Below are 11,307 nucleotides of genomic sequence, written 5' to 3'. Positions count from 1 at the left end.
GTCGGAAGACAGGACACTGGGCTAGACGGATCTTTGGTCTGATGCAGTATGGCTGTTCTTATGCCCCCCCAACATCCTAGCAACACTAGGAAACCAGCATAGTGGTTTTTCGACTGGTCGGCTTAACCCACTCTACTCCTAAAATTAAGAAGCTGGTAACCTAATCCCAAACTCTATCTTCACTGACCTCAACAAGACTACAGGCTGGCATGCGTGCAGATGTGTGCGTGGTCTTGAATAAATACTGTTCTCCATTGTGATCTGAGCAGCTCACCAAAAGTTTAGAGTCTAGTAGGTTGTCTCAGTTAGGAGACATTGGTGAGAAGCCATTATTTATTTAATGAAGGTTTGTTTATTTACAAAACCAGTACAAAGGACCCGTTTCCCTGGACACCGGAGAAAACAGGTAGCAGGAAACAGCTTATTTTGCTCACAGCACCAGGAACACATTTTTCAGCCTGCACCTCTGACCCCAAAACCTCACTCCAGGCTCAGACGCCTTGCTTTCAGCTGTTCCTTCCAGCTGTCTGTGTAGCTCTGTAGTTCCCCGTGTTCTGCACCCACCCCTCCAGAACCTGGCAAAACCCTGCCACCCATTTAGTACAGAAGTCTCAGACAGGGTCACATACACTGTGTGTCTGGGGAAAGGGCTTGCAATGACCTTATACTGACAGTTATGTTAATCGAAAGGTCCATTCACACCCATTAGTCTCAGTGAGGTTTGTACAGCCATCAGCACAATACTAGTCAGGCATCATTAATCTTAACACTGCAATTAAGTTACCTTGCAATACAAAACCACATCTAACGATAATGCTTCATTTACAGCATGACAGCCTATTATAAATACTGTGCAAAAAAGGGCTGTCAAAAAATATATAGCTTAGTGATAAATAGCATAATTAAGTAAATCACAGTTTACAAAGACTTAAAAATAAACATAAGAGGAGTCCATGGCTCAGCGTTAAGATGCAGTGCACTTCGGGTTGATCTCAGATTATCAGCTGCACGAGACAAGACCTGCTTTCTGCAGCAGCTAGTAAAGCGCAGAGGTAGGAAATCAGAACAGTTGCATGGTTATCCAGAGCCACCTCTCAGCTTCCCATTCTTCCCAAAACCAAACAGCTCAGGTTTCAAGGTCACAAAAGACCATTATGACCATCTAGCCTGACCTTCTGCCTAACAAAGCAGAGAAGCTCACCCAGCGATTCCTGCATTGAGCCCAGTAACTTATGATAAGCTGAATTCCAATTGATCCCCGCCCCTGCCCCTCACAACAGTGGAGAAGCTACTATGAGGCATGGTATCGTCTTGGGTCATTCTTGATCAGAGATTGCTGCCCTCCAAAACATTCCTAGGTCCCCAGATCAGAGAGACTAAGGTCATGTCGAAGCTACAAACTTAAGTCGACCTATTACCCACAGGAGGAGGAACAGGGTACATCCCCTGTCAATCAGAGCACACAGCGCGAGCCAGAGCATTGGATTTGCGGATTTGCTGAGAGCCTGGCTCCCCGCAGGGGTTCCTACCGGGTTCTAAGCAGCCCGGCTAGGAGAGGGTAGACCAGGCAACAGCCTGCTTAGGAGTGGGGAGCCCCCCACCCACCTGGTTGTGACAGCCCTAGCTAAGGGCCAGGTATGAGGTTCACAGCAGGGGGCCTACCAGCCTATCTTGTCAATTTCTTGGCTCCAGCAGGCAGCTGTGAAATTGACAAGAATGACATAACTCCGTGTCTACAGGGACACTGTGCCGCTCTAACTACACAGACAGAAGCCTTACGCCTGCCGTGCCAGTGGAGTTATGATGTCAGTGCAGTAGGGCACTTACACTGGTGGGAGCAAGGCTGTAGTGTGGACACTGACATAATTAGGTCGACATAAGCTGCCTTACGTCGCCCTCTCTCTGTAGCGTGGACCAGGCCTACGACTGGAAGCTCAGGTAAGCAGGAGGCTCATTACAGCTGGAAGGGCTGGTTGTGGAAGCGATTCCGCGGCATTGAGGCGGCTCAATGGGAAGATGAGATCAAAACTGCTCCCTGAAAGGTGGCTCAGAATTTGGTCCTTATTTGCCTGTCTTGGTGCCCAGACATACCAGAGGAAGGGGCCTCAGGTGAGAACCGGCTGGTTCAGGAATCCCCAGTTCATCCAGTCCAGTCTCCTGTCTGAGTGGCCAGTACCAGCTGATCCAGAGGAAAGGGCAGGTCAGCTAATGGACTGTTAAGAGATCACTCATCCATTACGGAAAGTTTACTCCCAAGGATAGGGATCTTATGCTCTGAAGCAGAAGTGTCTGGCCCATCTCAGATGCTTTTTGGTTTAGTCCTCACTAGCATGACTGCAAACGCTCTCATTAGCCAGAGAAACATCCGAGCCCGTCAGCATCAATGATGGCCCATCTCTTCAGGGTTGAGCCTTCAGCCCCCTGCCCAGTGCTGTGCTAAACCTTTACACACATGTGGGGTTTGCTGCAGATCCAGTGTCTCTCCATAGAGCATCGCGAGGAGCTGATGGCTTTTGCTTCCTTCAGATACGCGCACTCCCCTCCCTCTCCGATTTTAAACCTGCCGGGAAGGAGCAAAGGGACCGTCAGCAATGGGGAGCAGGGGCTGATGGGCAGAGGGTTCCCAGTCACACAGCAGGGTCACAGCACAAACACACACAGACAGACAGTTGCACCGCGTGCCAAGGGAGGTAACCGGGATTACCCCCGTAGCATAAATGGGGAAGTGGAGGCGCAGAGGTGCTGCCTGGGGCGGGTCCCTTCACAGCAGCTCGTGACAAAGCTGGGATCAGAACCCAGGTCTCCCGATTCCCCATCCCTTGCTCTAGCCGCTGGCCCACGCTGGCTCTTAAGGGGAGGCTCCTTCAACTGCAGGGTGAATATTCATCTGTACTTTGGTTGGGGGCAAAATCAGAGCAGCCCTCTCCCTCCCGCCCCGGACCTGGTGGTTGCTGGGGAGCGACACGTTTAACCCCTTCGTGCTCCCCGGCGGGTGGAATCAGGACACCCGTCACTCAGGTTTAGCCACCCCACCACCAACACCTACGTGAGTGTTCGGTGCAGCTCCAGAGTCTCCCTGTTGCAACAGACGGACGTGCAGATGGAAGTGGTCGGACAGAGCCAGCAGCAGTTCCTCCAGTAGGGATCAGCCAGACACAGCCGCTAGCTTTCCTCCCACCCCTGGCAGAGTCAAGTCAGCACCAGCTCCCCCAGCACCAAAGAGCGTAGCTCAGAGCTGGCCGCCACTGTCATGGGGGGGACCAGAGAGAGAAGAAAGCAGCAGGTGACAGGAAAAGCAGAGCCTAGGGCAGAGAGGTCACCCCAGCACATGGGGAGCTGCTGACTATGGTGTTGTTTGGGACGGGGGCAGGGAAGGAGGAGACAGACAGTGAGAGCAGCTAGGTTAGATCTCAGCACAGATGCAGAGCAGCTGGAAATTCGCCCCCCTCAGGCTGGGGAGGAGGGGTCCGCCCCCCGGCAAAAGCAGCTAAGACCCATGGCAGAAGACTGGTGCATAGGGAACCAACCCCTCCCAGCCCCATGAAGCCCTCAGGGGCAGGGGGTTGAGATCTCTGAAGGCAGAGAGGAATCGGCACTGCACAGGACTGGGATCTGAGAGCTCGGATCCCCCATTGCTTCCCACAGAGAGTAGTGCGGAGTGGGGCAGGTCGCAGACATGGGGAGCACGTTGAGGTCATACAAGACTCAGGTCTCCCTGGTCAGCGACGAGTCCCAGCTCGGTCCGAGTCTGGCACGCCAGATGTCCGTGACCCAACACTCGGGGAGAACTCACCAGCTGTTGAATTTGGTGCCGTTCATCCATGTCCAGAGCTGGTCCGTCTCCTTCCGGAGGCCAAGCCAGTGGTCCCTGAGGCCTCTGTAGTGGAGCATGAAGTCCTTCAACCGGAGCAGAAGAAAACCGACATGACACGCCTGACGGAGCTCCCAGCGAGCTGGGTTTGAGTCTACGGGACGACAGACGGGGCAGCCCCGCGCCCCATCCAGCAAACATGTCCTGTGCAGCATCTGCCCCCGGCTGCAGCCAACACATGGCTTGGAAGAGATTATTCTAAAGTGACATGATCTGGGGACCCCTGACCCTTCCCAGAGCCCCAGCTGTCAGAGGGCAGGGGCTCAGTCCTTTGCGATAATCAGCCCTACTTGGGGGGTGTCTCACTTGGGCTCCCACATCCCTAGTCACGTCAGAAACACCTGGATGTAGCCTAAGAGCCACAGGACGCCGGCCGCTCCAGGGACAAACTGAGGCCCAGGGGAAAGCAGCAGGGCTGGGGCTCAGGGAATCAGGAGGGCAGGGAGCTGCGACTCCTCAGGCCAAAGGGATGGATGGAGAAGAGATCTCAGTGGATGGGGAGCCTGACCTCTCATCCCGCCGGCTCCCAATCCCACCCCAGCAGGGTCCGAGCCCTGGCACCATTCCAGCACCAGCCCACGCCTGGCCTCTTGCTGCCCAAGGGACTCACCATGTCCTGCTGGGTGTCGATCCCAGCCAGGGAGGCACCCAGTGCAGAGCAGCGGCTCCGGCTGTAGGTCCAGTTCCCTTCGGTCTCTGAGAAATAGTAGCATTTCCCTTGGAACGTGACCGAGCCATTGGGGCAGGCCACAGGTGCCCTTGATGGTACCCCTGGAAAGGAGAGAGAACAGGGTGAGTCTGTCCCTGTCCCCTTCCCCGCCCTGCACCCCAGGGGAGCAGCCCCTCAGACACAGACACCCCACCCCCGTCTGAGTAGAGAGCAGGGACCCCATATCAGAGCAAGTGACTCTGGGCCCGAGACAGATCCCGCCCCTCTTCCTGATTAGCGGGGACACGTGCTGACCCTCCGTACGGACTGCGAGGCAGGACTTCTGGGTTCTGATCCCTCCACCCTGCAGCACCATCCCCATGTGGCCCCTCTGTAGAAGGGGACAGTTGCCCTGCTGCCCCCGGGGCTGAGAGGGGTGATGGCTGGACAGCGCTCGGAGAGTTCAATGGCAAGTTTCACTGAGCAAAGGGAAATTCACTTGGGTCAGTATCACCCTCTCACTTTATCCCCGGGGGTGGGGGGCTGGCGATACAGAAGGGGAGGGGCCGGCTCCAGGTCACAGGGAGTCAGTGGCCGAGCTGCGATTCAGACCCAGGAGCCCTGGCAGCCAGTCCTTCGCTCACACCACACCCCTCCTGAGTTCAGGGTGGGGCTCACACAAGTGTCAGTTACAGCGCTTTTGTAAGACGAATTTCAGGGGCGCGCTCAGCCCGTGGCACTAACTGGGTTCTGAGAGGTGGGAACTTGAGCACGTCAGCCATGGGAAGCTGCTTCTGTGCTGCGAGTTGTTAGACCCACTGGAAAAACGTATCGGGCCAGGGCAGTGATGGGGCTGGGGCACTATCTCCAGGGATGGCTGGCACACAAATCCAGCAGTTATGCTGGGTCTGGCTCTGGCTCTGCAGTGATTTGCCCCAGATGGCTGGGACCGGACACACACAGGTGCTGCCATTCACTTGTATAGGCCAAGCTCAGGCACCCCCGTGGTGGGTGTAGCATAGATACCTAGACAGAGGCACGATCACCTGGCCCACCCTTCCTATTTATAGGCCTTTCAGCATGCGCACACCCACCCACCCACCATAGCCGCACCTGAGTTTCCCACAAGCACAGATCGATTTTAGCCTCACGTTTCCCCCCCGCCCGGTGAGGCAGGGAAGTGACATTATACCCTTTTCACTAAGGGGGAAACTGAGGCACGGAGCGGGGGAGCATTCTGTCCAGTCACCCAATAGCAACAGCACCCAGAAGTCCCAACTTCCGTGCCAACGTTTTAACCACAGGCCTGACCCACACCTGGCTGTCGCACAGAATGAGGACTCTGCCTCCTTAATCCCCATGAACAGCACCAGGGAGGGCTTGGAAGGGGTCTGGGCAGTACTTTGAATGGGTTGAGTAGCAGAAGTTACATTGGGGACGTTCCTGCCTGTCACTGTGTGACTGGCCTCAAACAATAACGGGCCCAGCCCTACCTGTCCCTCACTCCACCCTCCTCCCCGGGCGGGGAAGGTAAAGGGGCCCCATGACAGGGCATGGGGTTCAAAGTCAGTGAGAAGCTCCCGGAGAGGCAGCAGGGAGCCTCCGAGGGAGAGGAGGGCTGATTGCCTGCGGGCAAGGAGAGTTGGAAGGGGCCAGCTCGGAGAAGCCAAGGGAGGGCAGCAGCACGATTCCTGGCCTGAGGAGGGGGAATCTACCCAAAGTATCGCACAGGCCCAGGAAGGCCAGGGGGAACCCTGAATCCAGGGGAACAAGGCTTAGGCTTGATGGGCGAAAGAGCGCTTTGATTTGCTATAACAGACCCAACGAGGCAGCACAAACGTGTAAGAATCTTAGTTTAAGATGCTCTGGCCTGGGAATGAGCTCCTTACAAGACACACAAGAGGGAGCTGGAAGCCGCACATCTGCTGGGACTTGTCTGGCCACAAGAGAGCACTGTTATACTGTCCCTATTGAAATGCCTAGATGCTCTGCATTGACTTCAGTGGGAGCTGGGATAGGGCCACGGCACTCAGCCCAAGGACATCGATCATGTTATTTAATTCCCTGCCTGCCCAACAAGGGCCTAACAAGATGGCAGGGTTATTAGAGACATTAAGAACCAAGCACAGCAGAGTTCAGGTTACCTCCCCCGCGATCACCTTAACTCTGCCCCCTTGCAGTGACACTGGCCTGCTCCGGTCACACGCTGAATAGGGAACTGAACCCCACTCTGCATAACATGCAAAGCCTATGTTTGTCTCTGAGGCCAAGCAGAGGAGCAGGGGTCTCAGGGACAGTGCTGCTTTCCAGGGGGACGTCCTGGGCAGGGGGAGGTTGGATATTTAGACTACCTGCAACTGGCTCTAGTACAGGGGTCTCAAACACGCGGCCCGCGGGGTTCTTCCCTGCGTCCCGCCAAGCTTCCCGCAGCCCACCCCGTCCCCTCCCCAGTGCGTTGCGTCCCCAGCCTGCTTCCAGGGCAGGGGTGGGCAAACTACAGCCCCGGACCAGATCCAGCCCCTCAGGGCTTTGGATCCGGCCCACGGATTTGCCAACCCTGTGGTGCTGAGGGACCCGCGCCGCTCCGGGAAGCATGCCCCTGCCACCCCGGAGGCGCTCAAGGTAAGCGGCGCCAGGCCAGAACCCGAACCCCTCCTGCCCTGAGCCCTCTGCCTGCACCCCAACCCCTGCCACACCCCGCACTCCCTCCTGCGCCCCAACTCCCTGCCCTGAGCCCCTGCTGCACCCTGCACTCCCTCCTGCACCCCAACCCCTTGCCCTGAGCCCCCTGCTGCACCCCACAGGCAGGGGCGGGGGGCGATGCGGCCCTCAGGCCAACGTACGAGTCCTCATGTGGCCCTCCTGGTGATTGCAGTTTGAGACCCCTGCTCTAGTGACACGGGGAGTCACCTGCCTCAGGGATCCCGAGGGCTTCAATTTGTGAGGGGCTGGGCCGCTGCTATGCCAAGCCCTCCGTGCCAGAACAGAACAGGTCCTTCACGAGGAGCAGGGCTCTGATGGCCCTTGCACAGCACCGTGTCCAATCTAGGCGGTAACGATACTGAATAATAAACATGCATGAGCTGAAGGGCTCCATCGGGAACCCCATCACATCAGGCTAGAGAGAGGGTGGCAGCGTGTTTCCTGGGCTGGGCTTGGCACGAATGGAGAGGGCAGCTAGATTTTCTAGGAGTGTCTATGGGGGCAGAGCGAAGGTGGCCTGAATGCCCAGAGTGCTAAGGGCAGCCTGGGTTTTAATGTTGAGGGGGTTATTTGAACTGCTGTTCTTGCCAGGCCCCAGCAGGAGGAGCCAGGGGAACGTAGCAGCAGCCTTAACCCCGGCAGAAATGAAGGTCTGTGTGTGGTGAATCTATAATAAGGTTCACATTTAGCAGCATGAATAGTGTCAACAGCGTGTGCCAACTAGAGCGGTTAATAGCTGAGAGGGAAACCTCCCATCTTCGTTCCAACTTGACCGGGCAGGTTTAATTCCCAGCTGTGCTGTAAGAGCGCCCCCTTCTCCCCGACAACCCCACTGACTAATCAAGCCTGTCTCAAAGACACTGTAGTACCTGCAAGCCCTGTCCTGGGAGTAGCCAACAAGCAGGGAGGCCGGCATGCTCAGAGCAACACGGGACAGGTGAGCTAGAGATCTTGTGGTGGGACTTAAGTTCAGTAGTGTGAACGTGTGGGGCAGAAAATGAAACTGCCCCTCTCTTTCTGAGACTCTCAGGTTCTCCGTCTCTGCGCAGTGTTGGCTTGTTTGGAGACATGCGAAGACTCATTGTTCGTTAACCCCACCAGCGATTTCCCTGACAATTAATTTTTACTGGCTTGAAAATTCGCCACCTAACCTTTGGTCTCGTCAGAAAACGCTCCCAAAGACTTCCTCACCCTCTTGATGTTTCTAATCATTATCGAACACATTACACTTGCCATTCTAGGAGCGGTTGGAAAGTGTTATTATTTCATAACTGAATCGCTTCAAGTTTCGTTCCCTCTGGGCTCCAGGTGTAAGATGGGTACATTGCTCCAGGTGTAAGATGGGCCATGTGTGTCTGAGCTGTACAGAGGGAGCGATGGGCTCTGGGACAGAGAATCAGAGATGTCTCATGGGAACCCTTCCTGAACCCAACGCTGAAGCCAGACAGGCTGGGAGGGGAGAACATGCACCTGGGACAGCTCCAGGATGAATGGGAAGCGCAGAGGAAGGCAGGCAGGCTGGGAACTCACCTGGCAGAGTTGCAGCCAAAACAATGACGGCAAAGAACAGAAGCACTGCCATACTGGAGACACAGATCAGGACTTTACACACGAATGGGTCCCTGAAGGGAGATTGAGAACCTGAAAGAGAAGCCAGGCAGGTTCCCACAGCTGCTCCACAGCAGAGGGTCGGGGAGCCAGCGTTAGTAACCACCAGCATCGGAGCTGCCATAGACCAGGAATTTATTTGTATCACTGGTATGTGTGGGCGCATGGACATTAGTTAAAACCATGCAGAATCCTAACACCAGCCTCCCCAGATCCCACCGAATTACAGGGATCTCGGCTCCTGTTAGACGATAAATGGGGCTAGTTAATCCCCCTCTTCCAGGCCAGACTCTCCTGGAGCATCGGAAGGGTGAACGGCTCCCTGCTGTCAGGGATGGGAACGGGTCTCACCCTCCCCTTCCCTGCAGTCTGGGCCCCAAGCTGTGTTCAGGCCCCTGCCTGGGGGCTTAGACTCTCAGGCACTGAGCCCCCAGGCCCAGCTGCACTCAGCTCCTCTGCCTTATGCCAGGCAGCTCTGAGCCCAGAGCAATTGAACACATGACCCCCTGCCCCTCCCTCGGTGAGTGTGGGGGGAAAATCTACTATCTGTTCATAGAACATTTCATTCTGATTCCTCCAGAGAGCGGAGAAAGCGCCTTGGCATCGAGACTTCAGACCCTCTGAAAAATGAAGGAACGGGGAACAAACCCCAGCCGCCCCTGTGTGAAAGAAGAACAGCTCTATGACCCCACCCAGCCTTCCCCAAATGCCCAGAGCCACGTTTTCAGAAGGCCCAGGGGAAACCATGCTCGAACATGGGCTGTGGCCACAGGCCTCCTCAACGGAAGGGAGAAATTTCACACTGTCCCCATACCCTGGCTCCTCGCCGTGCGCAAGTGGGGGGCCCTGGATGTGCCACAGATGTGGCCAGACTGTAAGGTCTCTGGGACTGCCATTGTGTGTACGTCCGTCCAGAACCCAACCCAGCACAACAGGCCCTAGGCTGGCTGGTCTCTAGGTGCTGGAACAGAAATACAAGAATCTGCGAGGAGACCTATGCTCTCCCGTTTGAAAGTCTGGCTCTTATGGTAAGCAGAGGGAAGAAGGGATGGAATGAACACAGGACAGGGGCCAAGTGTTTTAGATGCAGACCCTGTAATGCGTAGGAATAGGGCTAGCGCCCCTTTAAATAGCTGGTGAGCCCTCCAGTGGTGCTCACTGTGTTTTAGGTTTGAGAAGCCGGCCCGTGCAGCAGTGTGCATGTAGCTGGGCCCGGTGTGTCCATGTGTAGTTAGTACACGTGGATATTGGGCACCCCACGGCGTCCTGGGGTTCGTTCAAAGCATTTTGGTATCTTTCACTCTCTAAACAGGAGCGACACGTGCCCACCCAGAACTGTTCATCCACAACCCCCCGCCGCACATAGAAAAGGTGGTTACAGGTGCAGGCTGGGTAACTGCCTCCAGGAGCCCACTGGGGCAATCAGGGCCTTGCTACCTGGACAAATGCAAGGAGACGAACCCTCAGTGGAAGAAGAATTTGCATGTGTCTCCCCCAGCCTGTTCCCTGATCATGAAGCTGTGATTACCTGGGTTTTGTTCTCTCCTTACATCTCCATTCCTACTTGGCAACTCCTTTAATAATTGTTCTTGTTGAGGATTATTTCGAGTTTCCATCTCCCCTCCTGTCTCAGGGTCTCCATTACAAGTGGGGTGCACCTCTCCTTGCGGACTCTGCTCAGTAGAATCTGCTGTTTCCCCCATCTCTCCACTGACACACACAGGTTGCTCTGATCACCTCTGATCCGCGCCTCCCCGGCTGTAGCAAGAGTCACTCCGATTCCTCTCCCCCTGCAGCTTTCAGTTCTGCGCAGAAGCGAAGGTGTAACACTCAGAATAGTTCAGGGCACAGCAAGGTCAGTTCTTGTCATTCCCTGTTTGGTCCAAGAACATAAGCATCACAACACCCAGTTAGTTTTTGGCTTCTGAATTCTACTGCACAAGTTGAGAGCCCGCAGAACTGATCCTAATCCACCAGCAGGACCCAGACCCTGCCAGAACAGCTCAATGGCACCACAAACATTCACACATTTGGCACATGGATCAGGCCAGCTTTTGGTCCCAAATTCAAGACTTTGCCTAAAGGAAAATGACAGTTTATTGATGCAGTCTCTCCCCATGCCCTGGAATCCACCAACATTCAGCCCCTCACCCTGCTACTCCTAACAAGTGAAGTTCTTACCAGGATAACAAGAGTTTTTAATCTGACATTGCTCGGCAAGAACATTTCAAACCCTGTATCCAGCATCTAGACTCAACTGGCTCCTGTTTTTGGCCCAGAACCTCTAAATCACATCAGTAGCAGGTAACAGACCTGGAAGTCTCCATTCACAGAAAGTCATTTACCCTTGGTTACTGCTATTCCCCCAAGCATGGGCAGTCATGCAGTGCCTCCTATCAGATCTAGCAACCAAAGAGCAAGAAGTTAGTGAGTGTCTGCCTGAGAATCTTGTACATGAAACTCACTAAAATATACA

At 55.1% G+C, this 11,307-nt stretch overlaps 1 protein-coding gene across 9 annotated transcripts in view; it reads right to left on the bottom strand.

Moving 5' to 3' along the window:
- Positions 1–319: 319 nt before the first annotated feature.
- Positions 320–11,307, bottom strand: part of LOC311530754 (C-type lectin domain family 2 member A-like) — a 44,167-nt gene continuing 33,179 nt past the window's right edge. For 3 of the 9 annotated variants that reach the window (XM_084647623.1, XM_084647624.1, XM_084647625.1), the window contains 6 exons: positions 10,360–10,704; positions 8,754–8,864; positions 4,482–4,642; positions 3,794–3,897; positions 3,047–3,180; positions 320–2,560 (listed from right to left, as the gene is read on the bottom strand). In XM_084647623.1, coding sequence (XP_084503749.1) covers positions 2,523–2,560; positions 3,047–3,180; positions 3,794–3,897; positions 4,482–4,642; positions 8,754–8,864; positions 10,360–10,534 — 723 coding nt within the window. In that variant the 5' untranslated portion in view covers positions 10,535–10,704 and the 3' untranslated portion in view covers positions 320–2,522. Of the gene's footprint in view, positions 2,561–3,046; positions 3,344–3,793; positions 3,898–4,481; positions 4,643–8,753; positions 8,865–10,359; positions 10,705–11,307 lie in introns of those variants that run through there. The other 6 variants (XM_084647627.1, XM_084647626.1, XM_084647630.1 and 3 more) reach the window with 5 other exon arrangements.

Source organism: Lepidochelys olivacea, assembly GCF_965140295.1.
Source record: "Lepidochelys olivacea isolate rLepOli2 genome assembly, chromosome: 14".
In the NCBI taxonomy this organism is placed as follows: Eukaryota; Metazoa; Chordata; order Testudines; family Cheloniidae; genus Lepidochelys; species Lepidochelys olivacea.
The sequence above is the reverse complement of the archived record's forward strand: the minus strand, read 5'-3'. Positions and strand labels throughout refer to the sequence as shown.